The following is a 24,085-nucleotide window of genomic DNA, read 5'->3' on the forward strand; positions in this document are numbered from 1 at the left end:
GCAGGTTCTAGCCAGAGCCTTAAGACAAGAAAATTAAATGAAAGGTATCCAGATTCGAAAGAAGTAAAACTATCTCTATCTGCAGATAATATAACCTTATGTATAGAAAATCCCAAGGAATTAACTAAAAACCTCTTAAAACTAATAAATAAGTTTAGCAAGACTGAAAGATACATGATCAATCGTATTTCTATACAGTAGCAATTAACAGACCAAAAATAAGAAAAAAAAAAATTCCACTGACATTAGGATCAAAAATAAAATATCCAGGAATAAGTTTAAGAAATGCAAAACAGGGGCACCTGGGTAGCTCAGTTAGTTAGATGTCTGCCTTCAGTTTGGGTCATGATCTCAGCGTCCCAGGATCGACCCCCACATCAGGCTCTCTACTCTATGGGGAATCTGCCTCACCCTCTCCCTCTGATCCTCCTCCCCACTTGTGCGCACATGCTCTGTCTCAAATAAATAAATAAAATCTTTTTTAAAAATTAAAAAAAATAAAAATAAAATGCAAAACAAAATGTTGAAAAAATAAGAGGAGGCATAAATAGACAACCCATGTTCATGGTTCAGAAGACTTAATATTAAGATGGCAATTCTCCCCAGATCTATAGATTCAATACAATCACCCCTTAAAATCCCAATTGAATGTTTTGTAGAAACTGACAAACTGATCCTAAAATTCATATGGAAGTACAGGGGACTCAGAATAGTCCAAAATCCTTAAAAGAACAAATTGGCGGGCTCACTTTTCTTGATATCAAAACAAAGCTAACAAAGGGCATGGTGCTGGCATAACAATAGATGTATACATTAATGGAATAGACTCAGGAACTCAGAATCCAGAAAAAAACCTTCACATTTATGATCAATTGATTTTTGATAAGGGTGTCAAGACAAGTGAATGAGGAAGGAATAGTTTCTTCAAGAAATGGAGCTGGAAAAACTGGATATCCACGTGCAAAAGAACGAAGCTGGACTGTTACTTCACCATACACAAAAATTAACTCAAAATGAATCCAAGTGCTAAATGTAAAACCTAAAACTATTTAAATTCTTAGAAGGAAAACAGGAGTAAACTTTCATGACTTTGGATCGGCAGAAGTTCCTTGGATATAACACCAAAGCATAAACAACAACAAAAATGAGATACACTGGACATAATCAGAACTGAAAAATCTGCATCAAAGGACACCATCAATAAAAGTGAAAGTAAAATCCACAGAATAGGAATCTTTTTTTTTTTTTTTTTTCAAATAACATTTCTAGTAAGGGACCTTGTATATAGAATATATAAAGAACATGTATCTTGATAAAAAGAAAAATAACCCAATTTAAAAATGGGTAAAAGATCTGAATAGACATTTCTCCAAAGAGGTCCTACAAATGACCAATAAGGACATGAAAAGATCATTAACATCATTAGCCATAAGATTAACATCATTAGCCATAAGGGAAATGCAAGTCAAAACCAGATTGTGGAAGGCTGCCTGGCTGGCTCACTCAGTCAGTAGATTGTGACTCTTGAGTTGCGAGTTCAAGCCCCACACTGCATACAAAGATTACTTAAAAAAAATAATAAAATAAAATCTTAAAAAAAAAAAACACATTGAAGTATCTCTTCATACCCACTGAATGGCTATAATCAAAAAGTCAGATAATAATAGGTGTTAGAATGTGAAGAAATGTGAAAATAAAATACAAAATAGTGCAGCTGCTTTGGAAAACAATCTGACAGCTCCTCAAAAGGTGAAACAGAGTTACCATATGACCAAACAATTCCACTCCTAGGTATATAATTAAAAGAAATGAAAATACACGTCCACAGAAAAACTTGTACTTGTACACGGATTTCATAGTAGCATTTTATAATAGCCAAAAAGTGGAAACAACCCAAATGTCTTTCAACTGATGAACAGACAAGTTCAATGTGCTACACCCACACAATAGCGTAGTATTTGGTAATAAAAGGAGAGGAAGGTCTTTTGCCTCATGGCAATAATGACAGCAAGATAGATCAGCGGCAGTTCTGCTGGGGCTACCTGCAAGAATTCGGCCAGAGTTCCTGATTTCTGCCCCATCAGCTCAAACGCACATGGTCTGATCCAGAAATACAGCCTCTATAGACGCTGCCAGTTTCCCCATCAGTCCGCAAAGAATACAGGCTTCATCAGGTTTGACTGAGTGAGCTTCCTTGCTTGGACACTCCAAGACCTCTACCCAATAAAAGGAACAATGCTGGCTCTTTCTACATAATATTTTTTAATCTTTAAAAAGTCCATAATAGCCAAACTGTGGAAAGAGCCAAGATGCCTTTCAACAGGCAAATGGATAAAGATGTGATCCATAAACACAGTGGAATATTAGCCATCAGAAAGGATGAATACCCAACTTTTGCATCAACATGGATGGGACTGGAGGAGGTTATGCTGAGTGATATAAGTCAAGCAGAGAGAGAGTCAATTATCATATGGTTCCACTTACTTGTGGAGAATAAGGAATAGCATGGAGGCCATGAGAAGGAAAGGAAAAACAAAAGGGGGGGGGGACCCGAAGGGGGGACGAACCATGAGAGACTGTGGACTCTAAGAGACAAACAGGGTTTTGCCGGGGGAGGGGGGAGGGTTTGGCCTGGTAATTAAGGAGGGCATGTACTGCATGGAGCACTGGGTGTTACAGGTCAACAACGAACCTGGAAACACCGCATCAAAAACTAGTGACGTACTGTATGGTGACTAACATAGTAAAAAATAAAAATGAGAGAGAGAGAGAGAGAAGAAGAGCACAAATACCACAACAGAAAGTCCAAAATCATTCTGCTAAGTTAAAGAAGTCAGTCACAAAGGACCACGTATTGTATGATCCCATTGTTACGAAATGTCTGGAACAGGCAAATGAGTAGGGACAAAACAAATTAGCAGTTGCCTACAGCTGGAGGGGATGAGGGGATCAGAGCCAAGAGGTACAGGGTTTCTTGGGGGGAGCGGGGAGGGTGATCAAAATGTTCCAAAACCCATTGTGGTGGTACTAGCATAACTCTGTGAATATACTAAAAGCCCTGGAGTTGTACACTTTAAATGGGTGAACTGTGTGTAAATTATATCCCACTGAGGCTATTTTTCAAATATTGGAATCATGGGTAAAATTTTTTCTTAACTTTTCCTTTACCATTTAGCAATAAATAACACTCTAAATAATAATAAAAGTCACTCTGAGAGAGAATAATTTTCCCAAGTGGTATGTTTTCAAAACAACGTATTCCTAGAAGAAATGACAATCATGTGACATGATGGTGTTAGATAATGTGACAGCAGTAATCATGCGGACTACATAAATATATCAAATCAACACAGTGTGCACCTTCAACTTACACAGTGGTATATGTCAATTATATCTCCAATTAAGGAAAAAGAAGTACTCCCAACTCGGAAGGCAATTTCCAGGAAAACAGTCCCGCGTGAAGTGGGTCTGGCTAGCAGGGACGGAGCGAGCAGCCACGTTGCAAGTTGAACAACCAGCGGGAGACCCAACATCCTGAAATGTGTGTCAAAAACACAGGAGGTGTAATTACAGTTTCTCTCGACCATGGCTTCAAACCGCTGGTCGCAATCACCCACAATGATCACGGAAGTCAATAAAGGCATTATTATAAAAATAAAACTTACTGAGTACAGTCTTTTAAAAAACCAAAAAAGACAACAAATTTTGCCTGCATTTATGTCCAGGGCTACCAATTCTCATGATGACTGATGTTGAAATCATTATGGTTTTCTTGGATCCAGTGAATTTAAAATATCTGCTAACACAAACACCTTAAAATAAAACTCCAGTTACAGACATCCTGTTTTGTGTCTTGAGAGTTTGAAGGTATGATGTTCATTTCGTGTGGAGTAGGAAAAAAGACAGAGAATTACTTTGAGCCATCTGAAACAAAATTAAGTTTCTTGATTATTTGTGGGTAAGAAAAGTTGCTTGGGGGTTAAACGATTTAGTCTCAAATTCTGTAGTCTGGAAGACACATGCGGAGAGGATTCTTCCACCTGTAAGGACAGCAATAAAAATAGTTTTGTGAAAATATAGTTTACCCTATGTACTTCTATTCCAACTGACAACTTCTATGGAAGACATAACACGTTCCCCCTCCCCACCCTCCCCGAGGGTGAGCAGACCCGAGCTATCAGCTCCCTGTGGTATCCTCAGAACTCAGCTCTGGGACAGGCATGAAGAAGTGACCATTGGTTGAATGAGTACATGTATATAATTTCTAATGGTGTGGCCCCTACATAATTTGGCAGCCCAGTTCAACGTTAAAATGTGGGCCCTTTGTTCAAAGATGTTCAAGATGACAAGTACAGAACATTAAAACATGTATGAGTGGTCTGAAGCACAAAGCGCCATACTGGCTGCTCAGGATGCACACCCATGATGCCAGCATCAGGTGTGGTAAGACTCGACAGGGCAAGACCAGCATCCCTGGTGCTATTGGTGATTCCCAAGCACAACCACAAGGCAATGGACCAGTATGGTCACGAGAAAGCTTCGCCATCATAGGGAAATGAGAAAAATAACAACAATTCATCTTTCACGATGCTAAATCTGCTCAATTTAGAGCACTTGTAAGGGTTAACTTTATGTGTCAATTCAGCCAAGCCATGGTACCCAGATATTTGGTCAAACACCATTCTAGATGTTTCTGTGAACGTATTTTTAGAAGAGCTAAATATTTAAGTCAGCAGACAATGAATAAAGCAGATTACTCTCCATCATGCAGGGGGCCTCACTCGATCCTTTGAAGGCCTTAACAGAAAAAAAAAGACTGACCACCTCCTAGAAAAAGAGAATTCTGCCTGCCTTTGGACCCAAACTGCACTATCAACTCGGGGTCTCCAGTCTGGTGGCCTACCATGCAGAGATTTTGGACTTCGCAGCCTTTACAAGTATGAGCCAAGTCTTAACTAAATCTAAATAGGGGCACCAGGGTGGCTCAGTGGGTTGAGCATCTGCCTTCGGCTCACATGATCCCAGAGTCCTGGGATTAAGCCCCGCCAGGAGTCTCCCTGCTCAGCAGGAAGCCTGCTTCTCCCTCTCCCTCTGCCCCTGCCTGTGTTCCCTCTCTTGCTGTGTCCCTCTTTGTCAAATAAATAAACAAAATCTTTAAAAATAAATAAATAGGGGCACCTGTGTGGCTTGGTTGTTAAGCCTCTGCCTTTGGCTCAGGGCATGATCCCAGGGTCCTGGGATCCAGCCCCATATCGGGCTCCCTGCTCCGTGGGAAGCCTGCTTCTCCTTCTCCCTCTCCCACTCCCCCTGCTTGAGTTCCCTCTCTCACTGTGTCTCTCTGTCAAATAAATAAATAAAATATTTTAAAAATTAAAATTAAAAAAAATCTAAATAGATGACAGATGATAAATAAAAAGTAGACAGGTAAAAAGATAGATAGGAATACAGACACAGCCTATTGGTTCTGTTTCATTAGAGAACCTTGACTAACATAAGAACTATCTTTATTTGGGATTTTTTTTATATTTTTTTTTTTAAGATTTTATTTATTTATTTGACAGAGAGAGATCACAAGCAGGCAAAGAGGCAGGCAGAGAGAGAGGGGGAAGCAGGTTCCCTGCTGAGCAGAGAGCCCAATGAGGGGCTCGATCCCAGGACTCTGAGATCATGACCCGAGCTGAAGGTAGCGGTTTAACCCACTGAGCCACCCAGGTGCCCTATTTGGGATTTTATGATCATATCCTTCCTAGATTATTTTAAGGACAAAATGTAATTTTCTTTCAAAGAATTCTGGAAATCACTGCTTTATATGATAAACTTTAGAATATTTATACATACGCTTTTATTTAAAGGGACATTTTTGTGTTTCCCTTTTTGGTTGTGGAACATGAGGCCAAAAAAACCAAACCAAAACAAAAAAACCCCACAACCCCAAAAAACAAAATCAGGACATTTTCTTTTAAAACTTTTTTTCAAAACCCAAAGCTGTTAACCCACAGAACTGAAGAAAAGCTTTCATCTAGGAGGAACTCTGTCATTTAGCACCTGCAGAATTTAAATGCTGATTTGGCTCTGATGTAGCCATGTGGAGGATATGAAGGAAAGGAAAGGGGACAGCCCTGGCCATTGTATCTGAGCTTTTAGAAATCACACATCTCAATGCACTACAAAGTCTAGACACAGAAGTCCCTAATTTACCAGGCCTGAGGCTTTGAATTCTTAATTTCCTCATTGTTAGGGATTTCTGTAGCTGTCAGACATTTCTGGTAAGCATTATGAGAAAACTTATCCTCTTCAGTTAGAAAACTTCGCTCACACTGGAGCCTTTGGACAGTGACAGCAGCCAGCACTCGCCTTTTTGTGTTCGTAGACCTTCTACAGGGTTGGTCTTGGCCGGAATGTCAAATGTTGGGGCAGTTCAGCAGGTTAAGATGGATAATGCTGTCACTGTCTCTCTGTACTACCACAAAAACCACAACTCGCCCACCCCGTGCTGGTGCGAAGAAATAAAAGTCAGGAAACTTTTAGGAAACGACTTTCTTTGGAATTTTCTGTTCCACACCAAACTCCTTATTATCCCCGGGTCTTTGGAAGAGGTAACACATTCCATTTCAGAAAAAGACATTGTGCTGAGATGGAAATACCGAATCAGAGAGTTGATATGGAGCACAGAATGGACCTTAGAGGGATGCCTGGGTGGCTCAGTCATTAAGTGTCTACCTTGGGCTCAGGTCATGATCCCGAAACCCTGGGATCGAGCCCCACATTGGGCTCCCTATTCAATGGAAAGCCTGCTTCTCCCTCTCCCACTCCCCCTGCTTGTATTCTCTCTCTGCCAAAAAATAAATAAAATCCTTAAAACAAACACAAAAAAAGAACAGACCTTAGAATCAGCAGGATCCTACTACTTCCAAGAAGGAAAAAAAAACTTTTCTTTTACTATGCCTACTTTTATCACTTTCCTTACAAAACCTGGGTCTCAGCCTCTTCCCAGTCCTGATTGATGGTACCTGGATCCCCTTGGATGCCCAAGCCAGAAGCCAAAGACTCACGCTCAGGCCCAACCTCACCCCCCAATATATAAATGCCCATTAAATCCCATGCACCACCCCCCAAACATCTCTTCTCCAACCCCATCACTACTACCTGACTTCAGAACCTAATCATTCTGTTCAAGCTACTGAAATCATCTTTTTGCAAGGAACTTGACCCTACAGTCTCCCAAAACATAATCTACTAAACTCCAAAGTGACCTTCATAAATTTCAATTCGCAGAGCTCTTAAAATGCATCTAGTGTTCTCCATCGCATTCAGGAGGATGTCCAATCTCTCTGGAAGAGCCTTTGTGCCTTCCCGACTCTCCAGCGTCCTCCGCTCAACCTCCATTTTCACACTGTGCTCCAGCCACAATACTCCATCCTTGTGGCTGCCTAAGACACCAAGACGTCGCCCGCTGCATAGGCTGGGCACCCGCTTAGAGAACTGTTTCACTGTCTCCATGCCACGTGGGGTCAGAGGCCTTGGCAGGTTCCATGAGCACATCCTCCCCTGGGCTCCCACCATGGCCCCTTCTCCCTGGCACGGCCTTGAAAGCCTCAGGACACTGGAGCGAGTCTACTCGGCAGCACAGACAGCAACCTTAAGCAACAATCTGAACTGCGTTTGGAGACCACGGATAATTCACCAGCCCGCCAGTGGAAAGTGGGGATTAATGTGAGGCTGGGGCCACCGAAGGGAAGGGTGGGGGATATGGAAGATTTCAGAAAGAAGGTGCAGGGTGGCCGGTTTCTTCCGCACACCCTCTTGCATCAACAGACCGACGTTTGGCCTAGAGTGGCCGGCCTCCAGCCAAGTGACAGACGGTGCTAGAACCGAACAGGCACAGAACAGAGGACAGCTGACAGAGGTGAGAACACATTGTTTTTAAGTGCTTCAGCACAAGGTGACGCTACTGAAAAACACACAGCCACGGATGAGCACACCGAAGTGAGCGGCACTTAAAACTGGAGCTTAACTTAAAAAACTTTAAAAACTTAAAACTCCTACCATCCGCATTTTGCTTGGACTTTCAGCATCACTCAGGCCACAGGCTCTTTTGGACCCACGAAGTTCTGCTAGATCTTCCTCTGGGTCGACTTGAATGGAGAAAGCTGTTGTCCATTCTCCAGGATAGGCAAACGTCTGGTCCTCAGCCGCAGAGGCCTCGCTTCCCTTTCCGGGGACATCGGTGGTCACATTGCTGGTTGTGACTGGAGGGAACGGGGACCCTGAGGGCTGTGTGCTCGGTCCTCTGCACTCTCCAGAGCTCCGCGACGGGGAGGCGACATCTGCTGGAGGCGCACAACTCCTGGAGAGCTCATTTTGCAAAAAATGTTTTAAGCGAGTTTTTCTGGGAGCGCTGCTTCTCATAATTGCACCCCGGAGGTGAGACTCTTCTGCAATGACGTACACTCGGCAGCGGCCCCTGGTCACCGCAGTGTAAACGTGCTGCCAGTGCTGGCGGCCCGCCTTCCCAACCACATACACGACCGTCTTCTCCTCGGACCCCTGGGAGGGGATAATGCAGGAAGAAGAGTTAATGTTCCGTCATGGGTTCATGTCTTCACACAGCCTCAGTCTACCCAGACAGAAAAGAGAGAAGTCCCCAAAGTGCTACCTGGCCAGAATGTTCCTATAAATCCACCTTACAGTTCCAGTTTATTCATCACCCAAAAACTCATGTTTCCTAATTATGCGCTTAGGTTCAGGTCTTAGAGATGCACAACTGGAGTATAGAAACCCAACAATAAACTTGAAAGACAGTATGAAGTGCCAAATCTTCCCTAATAAAAGAATTTTCAGTGATTGAATGGACTCTCTGTACAAATGTGTTGGCCCATTGGTACTTAAATAGCAAAAAATAGACACCTTAAATATTCAGTAATAAGTGCATAGATAAATTTGCTTCTTTGTTTACATTTATATCAAATATCTGTATACAGACATTTGATAAACTATTCTGCAAATATCAAAGATGCTTTGAAATCTAACAACATTTTAAAAACTGGATACTTTCACGTAGAAAATGATCACAACTATGTAACACAAAATAAAATTACTCTGATCCAAAAAAGTACATACAAAATGAACATAAATATCTGACAAGACAAGTCACAAAAAAGGAGGAAAAATTCTATCAAATATTTAACTAGGGGTGGGGTACTGGGGTGGCTCAGTCAGTTAGGTGGTTGCCTTCTGCTCAGGTTAGGATCCCAGGGTCCTAGGACTGCGCCCCACATCACGGTCCCTGTTCGGTAGAGAGTCTGCTTCTCCTTCTCCCCCTGCCTGCTACTCCCCCTGCTCATCTCGCTCTCTTAGATGAATAGATAAAAATTTTTTTTTAAAGTTCTTTTTTAATTAAAAAAAAAAAAATTTAACTAGGGGCACCTGGGTGGCTCAGTCAGTGAGCGTCTGCATTCAACTCAGGTCATGCTCCCAGGGTCCTGGGATCAAGTCCTGCATCAGGCTCCTAGCTCAGCAGGGATCCTGCTTCTCCCCATGCCTGCCATTCCCCCTGGTTGTGCTCTAATAAATAAAATCTTAAAAAAAAAAAAATTAACTAGTCTGTCTCCAAAAATGGAGGGCGCTACGGATGATTCTTTTTTCTTCTACTTTTCTGTATTCTCCCATTGTTGAACCATTTATTGCTTTCATCATGATAAACAATGCAAAAGAACAATGAACATTTGGTTTTTAAGTTTAGCAAGCCAAGAATTAATTATATAGGCAAGAAAAATGCCCAATGTCACCACATAACTGTAAGAAAACAACTTCAAGTTTCAGGGCTATTCTTAGTCCCCATATTTTCAGTGCCAACATAAACCAGGGAGTGCTGTGAATCAATATCTCGTGTCCCCACATCCCCCTAGACCAAAGAATTGTGGGAAGACGAATGACAAGACGGGGCATTCAGAAAATACAGATCCACAGTTAAAACCCTCTTTTTCAGCAAGCATTTCTAGCGCTCTAGACACAGAGAACGGGTACCCAGTCTTCAGATGATAAAAGTGTGATAAGCACTTCCTTCAGGTGCCGCTGAGTCTCAGAAATCTACCTAAATGACACCTGATCAAATACTAAGTACACTTTACAGATACACAGCACCACTTCCCCCCGTGGACTTCATACTGCATGTTCCTAGGCAGGTAAATGCCTAACCTAAACTTAGTTCACTGAGTTCCTAATCATCAACGAACACAGAAAAACTTAACAGCGTCACAGTCGGTCTCCCTCAGACTCACACGTGCTGCCACCCTCTGTCCACACAGCATCTCGTGATACTTGTAAAAAGCAAATCCAATCACATCGGACTCTGCTTAGAGCTGATAAACAGCTCCCAAGCTCTCAAAACGAAGTCCTGACTCCATCATATGGCTCACCTGCTCCTTTAAAGGCCAGCCTTGAGCCTGCTGCCTTCCCTTCCCCTTTCCTCTTTCCTTCCCCCCGAGCCACGCTCCACTGGACACAAGGAACCTGTCTGTGGTCCTGCCAGGGCGGACCCACTTGCGGACTGTGCACTCTCGAGTCCCCTGTACTTCCTCCGTCACAGAATGCTCACCGAGCCGGAACAGAACTCTCCACCTCCCTGGCTGTATTCCTCACTGGACTGTAAGCTCCTCCTCATTCACTCTTCTTGATTCTCACTGAATGAATGATGCTAAAATGAAATGGTCATGCCAAAGATGTGCTCGGAAAGCAGGATGGGGACACCGAATTTCACCTCCATCGCCTACTAGAAATCATTCGTCCTCTTTTCATATCTTCCTTGAATCATTAGAACTATTGAACTTCTTGAAGGAGGCAAGTTTTTATACATTTACTTCTCTTCTCTAAATATGACCCGAAACTCAACATTTGGAAAAATAAACACAAAACATTCATTTCTTTTGAGATTTTATAGACTTAGAATGTGAAAGTGTATATGGACCTTAGAGTGGGGTTGGGGAGGCAAACCACTTTCTCTGCAAAGGGTCAAAAAATAAGTATGTTAGGTTCTGCAGGCCAGATGTTCTCTACCACAACTACTCAATTCTTTTGCAATGCAAAAGCAGTCATAGCCAATATGTAAATGACCTAGTGCTGCTGTGTTCCAATAGGACTTTATCTATAAAAAATTGATAGTGGGCCAGATATGGATATCATACTAGATACTATAGTCCTAGAAGATGAAGGAGGTGACCCAGTCCCCAATCCTTCCACCTTCCCTTGCCTCACGTTACTTCTCTTGACCTCATCTCTTCTCACTCTCCAATGCCAGCCTCCTTGCTGTTCCTGTTCTTCAAATATACCAGGCAGGCTCCCACCTAAGAACCCTGGCCTTAGCTATTCTCTCCACCTAGAATGCTCTTCTCCCAGACACCCACACAGTTAACTTCCTTACCTCCTTCAAGTCTTTGCTCAAATGCCGCCTTCTCAAACTAATGATGTACTACACGGTAACTAACTGAACATAATAAAACAATAAAATAAATAGCAACATGAAATTTTTTAAAAAATAAAGTTCAAAATACTTTTAGACTTTATTAAAAAAAAAAAGAGCCACCTTCTCAATGAGGCCTATACCAACTACTATTTAAAATGACAGCTTCAAAAATATATGTTTATAAAAAATAAAAAATTTAAAAAAAATAAATAAAAAATAAATAAAATGACAGCTTCATCCCACAACTATCCCCATCCCATTTCCATAGCATTTGCCAACTTCTACCGTAACACATACAACTGACCGTGGAACAACATGGGTTTAAACTGCATGGGTCCACTTATATATTAATTTTTCCTTCTGATAAATACAGTACAGTACTGCAAATGTATTTTCTCTTCTTTATGATTCGCTTAATAACATTTTCTTCTCTGTAGTTTACTTTGTTTTTAAAATTATGGGGCTCAAACTTACTACCTGGAGACCAAGAGTCACATGCTCTACTGACTGAGCCAGCCAGGCACCTCCTTATGTACTTTATTGTTAAGAATACCAGTATACAGGGGTGCCTGAGTGGCTCGGCTGTTAAGCATCTGCTTTTGGCTAAGGCCATGATCTCAGGGTCCTGGGATTAAGCCTGCATCAGGCTCCCTGCTTGACAGGAAGCCTGCTTCTCCCTCTCCCACTCCCCCTGCTTATGTCCCCTCTCTCACTGTCTCTGTCAAATAAATAAATAAAATCTTAAAAAAAAAAAGAATACAGTATATAATACATAGAACATACAAGATATGTGGTTAATCAACTTTTTACATTATTGGTAAGGCTTCTGGTCAACAGTAGACTACTAGTAGTTAAATCTTTGGGAATTCAAAAATTGTACATAGATTTCTGACTACAAGGCAGGGTCGGTGCCTCAAACACCCACAGTGTTCAAGGGTTAGCTACCATTTACTTAGTGTTTTACTACTGTGTCTGTCTCCTTCCTCCTACCCACCAAATGTAATCTTCACAGGGGCAGGTACCTTTGTTTCATGGACTGATCTCAACCAAGCACCAAGAACAGTCTGACTCAATAAGTATTTGTTGAACTGAACTGAACTTGGAAGAAACAAACTACACTCATACAAGAGAGCAATCGTGAATGTTCTTAGAGGTAAGAGATGCTATTTCAACCACAAAATAAGAGCCAGACTCAATAAAAGGAACATTTAGAGACAGTTACTACAACCTTAATCGAGTACTAAAAAGACCCCTTCATACTCCATTTGCCCAGAAATGTAAAAAAAGACTGGATTATAAATTTGACCAAGTCTCTCGGAAAATACAGGAAAATGATAACGAGATGGAAAACAGGACAGAGACAGGATATTTGGATAATCAGTCTGGAGGTTGAACATAGGAGAAATTCTACAAAGATGAAACAGAGAAAACTGAGGACAAGAAATCTTAGGAAATTATTCAAGAAAATTCCCCAAAATTGCATGATACAAGTTTTCAGAATTATAGAGAGCCCATCATAAACATCCATGGGAGAAACTGTGCCAGGACCTCACAGCCACGAACATTTGTACTTCTAAACAACTGTCTGTTTCATTTTGTTTTGTTTTGTGTTTTTTAACCCACAGACACAGTCCACTGATTGCCTCTCTCTTGGTTTGAAAATTTAGAGCCAAATCTGCCGTCAACACTTGCAGGCAAATAGGTCAGTGCGCAGATCAGCATTCCATCCCACTCTTAGCAAGAATCCTTTTATCAGCCTTACCTTTATTTTCCACTTCACATCATTACTTTGTATTTTAAAAAAAAAAAAAATCAGGCTGAATTGTGAGCTTTTTTGTATGTCATTTCAAATTCTTTTTGGAGCTGAGATGGAGTAGGTTAATAAATAAAACACCATCTACTTAAAAAAAACAAAATCCCTATGCTAATTAATTTTTGCCTACCAGTGGAGGATACAGGCTAACCTAAATTTTTCCCCATGCAAATGTAGGCTGACGCAGCTTCATGATTAAAGCAACATACCAACATCAAAGAGGTGTGCTCAAAACAAAGAATTAAATAACAAAACCACAAAAAAAACTTACAAGAATTCAAAAGTGTTAAAATAGAGCGAAGGGGCACCTGGCTGGCTCAGTCAGTTAAGCAACCAACCCTTGATTTCAGGTCAGGTCATGATCTCGGAATTGTGAGATCAAGTCCCATGTCAGGCTCCAAACCCAGTGTGGAGCCTGCTTAAGATTCTCAGTCTCCTTCTACCCTTCATCGCGTACTCCCCTAGCACCAAAAAAAAGACAAAAAACAAAAAAAAACCAGAATTTATATGCAAATTGTACTAAATGCAATGTTGTGTCCAGGATAAGATCCTGGGACAGAAAAAGGATATTAGTAGAAAACGAGCAAAATCCAAATAAAGTATGCAGCTAAGTTAATAGTATTCTTCTAATGGTAATTCCTTAGTTTTGACAAAAACATCATAGTTGTGTAAGATGTTAACATTAGGAAAAGTTGGAGGAAGGGTACGTGGGGACAGTCTGTGCTATCTTTCCAACTCTTATAGAAAAATAAAATTCCCAAGTAGAAAGTAGGTGCCTCACAAGAGCAAAGGAAGAGGAGAAATTTATCAAAATGCACCCAGCTTTATAAATATAAATGCCTATGCAAATTATACCCCAATAAAGTTGATTATACAACAGTAAAAAAGCAAGCTGCAAAAATAAACACCCCGGTACCATTTATGTAAACCTTGGTAACCTTGTCTCTCATTCAACAAATAAAGACAGCAAAGGTTAAGAAGAAAATCACTGAAGGTACTCTGTGGCCTGGAAACCTGTCCAAATAGCTTTATAAATGTCCACTGTTACCTGAAAAGTGTGGATAGTTCTTGCCCATGCATGTTTTATGTGACAATATTTCATTAGTTTTTCGAAGTCCACAGTTATTTCCAAACCAGCTGCATTATTAATGGTCAAAGATCTTCTCTTTCCAAAAGTTACATCAGTGACATCCTATAGCCAAAACAAAGAACTATTTTGTATGTTTTCAAATATGCACACTCTAGAGATACTCTATTTTTGTGTTGAACATAAAATAGCATGTATATTCACGATTATTAAGAACTTTCAAAAGGCTGAAAACCTATACCTGAGCACAAACTGAATACATATACAGCCAAATTTTAATCAGCTTAAAACTTGACCTCAGTTTGACTCTCTGGAGAACAGTCTGTGTTGTCTGACTTGCTCTGAAGTCTACACATTTCACTTCTTGCACTGTAAGTCTGCATATACTCTTTGCAAAAAGTTGATTTTTCCTCACAGCTTGTAAAGAATAACCTCAAAGTTTAAGAGGACATTTACACAATGAGAACAAATTCAATGTAACTTCTCATTTCTACAGGTAAGCAGCAACCAAGGAAATGATGCTTTGCAAAATACAGTAAGTGTGTCATTTGTCCCTTATTTTTGCTACCCAAGCTCTTCGAACTTATTAAAAATGTTTCTTCACAAAGTCTTCCAGAAAATTTAAGAGAAAGAAACATGTCCCAAGTCATTTTATGAAGCCAGCATTACTCTGACACCAAAACCAGACAAGATATTACTAGATAACTACAAACCAATATCCCTCATAAACATGAATACAGGGTGCCTGGGTGGCTGAGTTGGTTAAGTGACTGCCTTTGGCTCAGGTCATGATCCCGGAGTCCTGGGTCTGAGTCCCACATCAGGCTCCCTGCTCAGCAGGGATCCACTTCTCCCTCTGACCCTACCCTCTCTTGTACTTTCTCTCTCAAATAAAGAAAGTCTTAAAAAAAAAAAAGCGAATACAAAAATCTTTTTAGCAAAAAATTATGGAAGAATGTCAACTCTGATATTAGATTCTGAATCAAACCTAGGGTAATTAAAAACACACACACACACCTATCTCTAATAGGTAAAAAGGTACTATTTTTCTGCTATCACTTGCCTTTGTTATAAAAAATATTTCTCCATTGCAGAGTCGAATATCACTTTCAAAGTCATGCTTATTTTTAGCAAAACCATGAGGAGTACCATTAAAATCGTCACCACTGGCCTCGCGTTCATTACTTTCCTGACTGGGAGAGGCAGTTCCAGGGAGTAACTCCGAGAGATATGCATTCCTGGTACAACAAATTTTATCACCAACTCCAAACTGAAGCCTATTCCGATGGTCTCTGGGTCAGAAAATGAGAATACGTCATTGAGGTTTAGAAAAACTCAATTTCATTTTGTTTAAGCATTAATCCCGACTCAGATCTGATCCAATTTTCAAGATGATTTCCACACTCTCTTTACTTCACTTTTGTTCTCCAAATGTCAACAAGAAATCGGGCTCCCACGGTCATGGTCTGAACTCCTATCCCCTCCGCAGCACTGCAAACCCAAAGACACATCCCAGCCAAATTTTTTTCAAATTAGAAATCTTGGCATAAATGCTGACATCTCTCTTTTCCTATGCTCTAAAAGTTCCCTAAGATCTTACTGAGTCTACCTTTTAAACTCATCCTCTCCTCGCCAATCTCTCCTATCACTACCCTATTTCACGTCTTAACCCCACATACACATATTTCTAGTCTAATAATTATGACCTTTATCAGGACAGCAGCAGCAAATTGAATAAACACTGGTGATATACCAGTTACTAGGCTAAGTGCTTTAGAGATATTATTTCATTTCACCCTCACTACAACTGCACAAGGGAAATAATGCTCGGTATCCTCTTTTTACATATGTGGAAAAATGAAACTGACCCCCACCCCCGCCAAGATCACAGTCACTGGGACAGACTGGATGACCTTCTGCTCGTGTTCCCTAACGCTCTGTGAGGTTACCTCAGGTGGTTTTCATTGTGGCTTCCCTCAACAGACAGGGAGCTTCTTCTAGAACTTTCATATCTCTACGTTCTCTACACTTATTAAATAGTAAGTGTAGATAAATGCAAGACAAGTGAGTTAATTATTCCGGTGTATAAACAGAGCAACTTTTCCATACTCATATTTCTCTGACAGATGTCCACAAAGGTGCTCTCTGCAGGTATCCAGTTGCTAAGGTTCCCAGACACACCTAGGCACATATCGTATTTGGAAACCATTCTGAATTCCCCACACTCATCTTGGAGAAGCTGGAGGTTGCCAACTTGAAAACCACAAGGAAAACTGTATTCCTTATTTTTCTGATGACACGGATTCCCAAAACAGTCAGTGCCTAAGCATACACATTATATTTAATTGAAGAGATCATCTGACTTCACAAGTGAGAATAAAAATGATTTTTAAATATGTGGCTACAATGATAAAGGTCAAGACAAATAAAAGAACAGTGACTAAAGGAAGGACTGTCCTGGAGCTTTCGGATCTTTTGTGCTCACTTGATTAGGTGGCCCGTGTAGTGCTTGCAACAGCAGGCGTTGATGACGTCACAGTCTTGCCTGGAACACAGGAACAAGCAAGAAGCGAGGGTCACCATAATGGTATCTGTTCTGTGTTTACTCCTATTATCCACGATGTCAATGTACTACACAAGACTAAAAGTTTCTAGGAAGAGGTCCAGAAAAAACCATTTTAATTTTTATCTTTTCTTTTTCTGAAGTTTTTATTTTTAAGTAATCTCTACACCCAACGTGGAGCTTGACTTCACAACCCGGAGATCGAGAGCGCCACATTCCACTGAGCCAAGCCAAGGGCCTCTGTCATTTTTATCTCAATGTAAATCTTTGTTCCACTCAGATTTCATGGGAGTTTCCAAAGATAATATTCGGTAGCAAGAGCCTTATTTATTTTTTTTAAGATTTTATTTATTTATTTTGAGAGAGAGAAAGATAGTGCAAGTGGGGAGAGGGGCAGAGAGAGAGAGAATCCCAAGCAGGCTCCACGCTCAGCGCTCAGTGCACAGCCTGATGCAGGCTGGACCCCACGACCCCAAGATCATGACTTGAGCCAAAACCAAGAGTCAGAGGCTTAATTGACTGAGCCACACAAAGAGCCCTGTTTAAAAACTGCCCTCTGCCATGTCTAACAAAGAAAGACCTCAAAATTAGAGAGAGAATTCGCAGTGATGAATGATGAGAGTCTCCCATTTAAACAGCATCTATATAAGTTATGAGATTTAAAGGCAAGGCTGAGAACATTAAAATGCTGTAAATGCTTTACCTTCTAAATGCAATAAATTGTGATGTTTGTGCGTCTTGTAGGTCATTTTCTTTGAGCAGGGTTCTAACTGCAGAATATAAATCTGGTAATTCAAGAGAAGAAAGTTAATACAGAAAAGCACCGAAGTACAACACTGTTTTGACCGAGCAGCTCAGAATTCCTGCTCAGGGGGGCTCTGGGAAATGGAATTCAAGCAGGCCATGGGGACGCCAATGTCATTTGCAACAGCAGCCAGAGCACCAGGAGCGAAAACGACGACGAAGATCCCAGATGCCCTATCCTCAACAGAGGCGTCAACCACTAGCCAGGACAGCTCCTACTTTGTAATATAACCACTCGGCACTGATTTCATTTGCTCCCCCAAGACGCCCAGACCTCCCCAGGAGCCAGCAACTCAAAGGTTAACCCCTGACAGCCGGGGCATCCATCCCAAGAGGGGCCATACCTAGCCAGCTAGGAAATAGCTGGAACGCAGACACCGATTATATTCTAGTTAGAAATGTGAAGCTGAGGCTCTTGGAAGTAAAAGCCACTTTCCAAATGGCAGAGGTGGCCGGCCTCCCTTTTAGACCTCGGATCACTGACAATGATTAGAGCCTCCCTCAAAGCGCTGAGAAGGAGACTTCCTCTCATCTGTCTTACCAATAGTACAAAACAGTGAACATTTCTCACAAGAGAGAGAAGACAGAAAAACTTAGGTAAGAGCATTCTAGGCTTATGTGCCTTCCCCTTGTAGCAGATGAATCACGTGGAATGAAAAAACCCAGGCCTTGTGAGGCCCTGCTCGAGGAAGATTAAATTAGTTGCTTATGAGCCTTTCGTTGTTCAGATGAAGGGAAGATTCTTACTAACAAATGGCCACTCAGCGCACCCTCAGCCAACCCCAGGCCTGCCAGAGCAGGAATTTCCAAAGGTCTCACAGGATATTGTTTTCCTCTACACGTACCGGATCGCGCCGTTCTGCTCCTTGCTTTCTTTATTCTCTCGACATCTCACAGATCAATACGTACACTGTATTTCATTGATTCTAAGACACGCATTTTTCTCACACTTCAGCACCTCTGAAGTTCTAGCCCAGCTAGGAAGCCTGTCTTCCATCTCTCTACTTTGTAATAATGGGAATCATTTACTCAGTAACTTAATTATTAATGGAAAAGCACAACATGCCTCTCTCTATGGAATATTATTTATTCGGTTCTTTTAAAGAAGGGACTAACTTCCCAGTTGAAGTTTGTCACTGAGATGGAAAAACAGCATCGGCTGAGCTCTGCTGTCATTCTGAAACAGACAGCTCTTTTCTTAAAGTACATTCTCATTAACATAAAGGATGGGCACCGGAAATAAAACTAATCCTATTTTAGGTAGCCTCAAATGGAGTGACAAGGAGGGCACATTCCTTAACCAGCTAAGTCTCATTTTTTTATCTGTACTAGTACCTACTCTTAACTAAGCTGTTGTGAGAATAAATGTTACCTATTAATGATTCATAATATATTTAATAAAAAATCACAAAGCAACATGCAGCTTATCATCCTATTCATATAAGATTAAATAAATACTATATGTTTGTGTCTGGATATAATAAGGCTTAAAGGATCAACACCAAATTCTTACGGCATAGTAAGAGTAGTGGATGAGGAAGAAAAATAGTATGTGACTCTTTGGGGGTTGCCTTGGGGGAAACGGAGAGGAAGACAACAGGGAAATACTCATTTTTACTTCAGACACTTCTGAATTATTTGACGTTTTTTAAGGAATAGAAATTATTTCCATAATTTAAAAAATGAAAAGGGCATTTATAGAATACTATGTATTATATGATCCCATTTCAAAAGAGAAAAAAATTATTATACCATGTGAATGGAACCCAACCCAAGGGAACTGTGACTATGACCCACAAAGCAGGAGAGGCTTACACATAAAGCAGTACGACCCTGAATTTCACATCAGAGTGAAAGTTGCTAAGTGGTTAGGATATACCCTGAAGAATGATGACAACACTACAATAAATGCTCAGTAATGGGCGCCTGGGTGGCTCAGTGGGTTAAGCCGCTGCCTTCGGCTCAGGTCATGATCTCAGGGTCCTGGGATCGAGTCCCGCATCAGGCTCTCTGCTCAGCAGGGAGCCTGCTTCCCTCTCTCTCTCTGCCTGCCTCTCCATCTACTTGCGATTTCTCTCTGTCAAATAAATAAATAAAATCTTTAAAAAAAATAAATAAATAAATGCTCAGTAATAATCATTTAAACCTTCATGACTTCAATTTTGAGGAAACCATTACACTATTTAAAAAAAGCTTGCTAGGTATGTTCAGAATACAAATAAAGATCAAAAGGTTTAACCGATTTGTAATAGATCATTTACTATTTATTATTCACAAAAAACTAAGTTATATAGTGCCTTGAAATGGATGAATGCCCTCAACCCTCACAATAGCTCCATGGGCAGTGTCCTATTATTCCCATTTTACAAATGGTTATGTGATGTGACATAGGTCATACACGTAAGCGAAAAGACTCCGCATCCTGTGCTCTTTTTGACCCTGTTACGTTGTCATCCTAAGACCCATAATTAGAAGCAATGCCTGTCCATTTGATAAGAAACAGAAAGAACTGGTAGCAACTCAACTTGGCAACAGTTTAACCATTATTTTTGATTCTCAAATGTACCCAATAGCAAATGTAATTACTTTCCCAACTGCTATAAAAGAAAATCTTCATTAATTAGCATACGCTTTCTCCTGAATGAACTTGGATTCCTGGGGCTTTGCTTCATTTTAAACTTATCATCTACATCCACCTCTTCACTCAACAAATACTGAGCTCTTACTATGTATGTGTCAAGAGCTTACTTCTTGGGTATGTGTGTATTTATATGTGGGTCATTAGTCCTTCCAAGTTCCTTCCAGCAGGAGATGTTGTACATATGATCTGTTAAGGCAGATCTGGTTACGTATATTGGGCTGGGTTTTAAGTTTTAACCGGGGCGGGAGAGATGGGACCTTCTGCTGGGGTCCCAGTTATTTTTGACTAGGAGTTGGGGGGTGGGATGGGAAAGAGAAAGTTTTTCTAGTCTTACTCATTCTCTCTGGCCAGGGAAAAATTGCTGTGGGTGAGCCCAAGGGGCAGCCCTCCCATGGCCAGGGCCTTGTTTTGTATCTGCAAATAAACAACTTCTTTGGAACCGTAAAAAAAATAAATAAATAAAATAAATACATAAATATATATATATGGTTACATATATTGGGCTGGAGAATCAACTTCTTTACAAAATCCAAGGTCCTCTGCATTTGATGATGAATAAATAGTTTATTTATTAACAGTGCCTAAATGTTTTACTAGCAATATTTATCTTTACCACCAAATAAAATTACAACTAGTCATTTAGTAAGTATATTAGAAAACTGAAATCGTAACGCTACATAATACAGATGTTTATACTTACAAGAGTGAGGATCATTTTTCGATAATTGAGAGCTGGCATCCTCTTCTGGGAGTCTGATAAAAATAAATGTTTTATCTTGTATTGACACAGGGAATGTTGGATTATCAGAGATATTCAGCTCTGCATCAAATATTGGAAATTGGCGTCTTGAGATTCTTAAGTGAAGATAAAATAATACAGCAAGTACATTAACATCCAAAAATGTGTCCTCATATATTATCAGAGATAATGGCATTACAATAACTGATATCTGCTAATAGACAATAAATAAGATGAAAAGGCTACCCGTATAGGCATTATAAAAAGCAAATGAGTTTGAAAATAGAACTAGCAAGACTGTAATGTTACATTTATCAGTTAGTCCCCTACCCCCAGCAAATTAAAAGCATTAGCTAAAACTGCCAGGGAACTTACCATTCTGAGAATTTGACCTAGTCTCCTCCAGACCAATACAAGGGTAGGTATTATCCTCATTTCACAGATGAGTAGCATGAGGCTTATGCAACTGCGGTGGGCTGCCTCCAGACAGAGGTAGAAAGCAGAGGGCTAGGAGGTAAATCTGGGCCCTTCTGGCCCCATAGCTCTTTCCCCAACTCTTTGAGGCCTTTTCCATAGGCTTACATCACACTCTTTTCCACCTTTCTTTTGTGTGTATCATACATGTGGCCTCATTTTCTCAGTTGAACCAAGTATCCACATCTTCTCTTTGCTTCTATGCCCTCCTCCTTCTTTTGTTCTTATATTTCCCAAGACTAGCAAATCCTATCAGAAAACAGAGCATGGGGCAGGTGCCTTGTCATAACAAGGTCTCCCCTTGGTTATCTGGAAGAAGACCAACTCCCTGAAAAGACCTAATGGCAACCTTGCTTCAAAGCTAGTGGTACCCTACTGCCATCTTCAACCCTTCCTCATAGGGTTGAAAGGGAGGAAAGGGAAGAAGATCAAAGATCAAAAAGACAAAGATCAAAAGGTTTAACTGATTTGCAATAGATCATTTAATATCTGTTATTCACAAAAAACTAAGTTATACAGTGCCTCAAAACAGATGAATGCCCTCAACCCTCACAACAGTTCCATGGGCAATGTCCTATTATTGTTATATATCCCAGATATATAAATATCCCAGAACTAAATCTGGGGGTGCTGAGAATCACCATGGAATTCCTGTTTTGCTTCTGACCCAGAACTTGAAACACTTCTAACTCTATGAGCCCCTCTCTGCTATCACTGGGATTCTATGTGACATTAAATATTTGGTGATGACAATTAAGAAGGAATGATGAAAGCAGCACAGCTCAAATGACATTAAAAGTGTTAATAAAAGGAATTCCTATGTTTCAGATAAACTAACTTCTAAGAAATCTAATGTGCTTTAGATTCCTCCAAGATTTTTTTTTTTTAAGATTTTATCTATTTTTTTGAGAGAGAGATAAAGAGCATGAGAGGAAAGAGGGTCAAAGGGAGAAGCAGACTCCCTGCTGAGCAGGGAGCCAATGTGGACCTCGATCCTGGGACCCCGGTTAGACAAAAAGGATATTACACATCCACTGCATTCTTGTGCTTAATGAATTAATATGAACCTACCACATCCGCCCTATCCCTGTCAATCCTTCTTATACTGCCATAGTCCTACCCAGGGCAGACGGGCATAGAGAAAGGAAGTTTTGAATGTTCTCATTTCTGCTGAATCCAACCATGAACATGTTCGAGTAACAAAACCAACATTTTGTAAGAGTGTCAAAAAACAAAGATAAATCTTGGCCCAATGAATAAAACAGTCTTAGTATTCTGAGATCCCATCACATAAATTACAGAGGGTCACTCTAAAGGCGTATGCAAAGACTAAGGGAAGAGAAGGAGTCTCTTCTACTCTAAGGGGAATAATATGCCATGGGTACCACCAGGATTCATCACGGAAAATACCATATTCCTTTTTTTTTTTGGCTTGGGGCTCCCCTTACAAAAATTAGGGGATAATTCTTCCCATTCTCCCTTGAAGTCTAATGAACTCATTTCCAAGTCTCTGTTTCCCTTGGGCTTATTCTAGTCTCTAAGCTTGATGCAATTTTAATTCATATATATATATATTTTTTTTTTAATCGGGAAAATACATTTGCTCTTAAATTTCAATAATTCATGCCAGACCAGTAATAAAAAACATTACCTTGTTTTTCTAATTCTGGGGCAAAGAGTGCGTATAAGCCTGAAGGCCAGAATAAGTGTGCTAGAAGGGCACAGTAAACGTACCGCACTGAACTGCCCTAATAGAAAAGCTAATAGGTATTTTCTTACTTTGAACCTCTAATACAACAGAGAGAAAATGCAAAATTTTCATTATACTATACCTTGTGGCATTGTTCACAATTAGCTCAGATTCTGCTCTATGGTTTTTCTTTAGTTCAATAGCACAATTTCTTGACTTAAGAGTCTCAAAAAGATCTGTCAGCAAGTTACCAGGTTCGATGCTGGGCAACTGTCTAATATCACCTAAGAGGAGAATAAGATACAGTAGGTATTTGGTAACGGGGTTCCTGAAATTTAGAAGTTGTTTTTATTTCTCCCTACTGCCATATGCTATAATTATAAAGAGCTATTCTAAGAAAAAAGCATCCCCCAAATTACTTAAGAACATCAACTCTTTAAAAACATTTAACAACAAAACATTCAGAAGGAACAGTTGAGATATAAAAAAAACAGTGATAACACAGTAAGGTAACATCTGAATTGAATTTCCTTCATACCTATAACCCTGGGCAAACTGTCTAGGGGCATACATTTTAGAGAAAAACGTGCCTTAGAATCTCAGGTATATGGTATTCAGTCACTTACTCAATCTTGCTCAACGTCTTAGTGGACCTAGAAGAATCCATGGCCTCAAATAAATAGAGGGAACATATAAAACACAAACAAGCCCTACGTATTTGATAAGAGATAAATTCCCATAATATAAGTGATAATATTTGGCTTTATTAGAAATCTCTTGAAACAAACCAACCCTGGAGTTTAAAGAAAAAAA

At 40.3% G+C, this 24,085-nt stretch overlaps 1 protein-coding gene across 3 annotated transcripts in view; it reads right to left on the reverse strand.

Moving 5' to 3' along the window:
• Window positions 1–2,645: 2,645 nt before the first annotated feature.
• Window positions 2,646–24,085, reverse strand: part of HELB (DNA helicase B) — a 31,695-nt gene continuing 10,255 nt past the window's right edge. For all 3 annotated transcript variants that reach the window (XM_032347124.1, XM_032347126.1, XM_032347125.1), the window contains 8 exons: window positions 23,415–23,556; window positions 21,070–21,224; window positions 17,628–17,709; window positions 16,847–16,906; window positions 15,425–15,653; window positions 14,323–14,466; window positions 8,047–8,547; window positions 2,646–4,040 (listed from right to left, as the gene is read on the reverse strand). In XM_032347124.1, coding sequence (XP_032203015.1) covers window positions 3,936–4,040; window positions 8,047–8,547; window positions 14,323–14,466; window positions 15,425–15,653; window positions 16,847–16,906; window positions 17,628–17,709; window positions 21,070–21,224; window positions 23,415–23,556 — 1,418 coding nt within the window. In that variant the 3' untranslated portion in view covers window positions 2,646–3,935. The remainder of the gene's footprint in view (window positions 4,041–8,046; window positions 8,548–14,322; window positions 14,467–15,424; window positions 15,654–16,846; window positions 16,907–17,627; window positions 17,710–21,069; window positions 21,225–23,414; window positions 23,557–24,085) is intronic.

This window comes from Mustela erminea, chromosome 6 (assembly GCF_009829155.1).
Source record: "Mustela erminea isolate mMusErm1 chromosome 6, mMusErm1.Pri, whole genome shotgun sequence".
Lineage (NCBI taxonomy): Eukaryota > Metazoa > Chordata > Mammalia > Carnivora > Mustelidae > Mustela > Mustela erminea.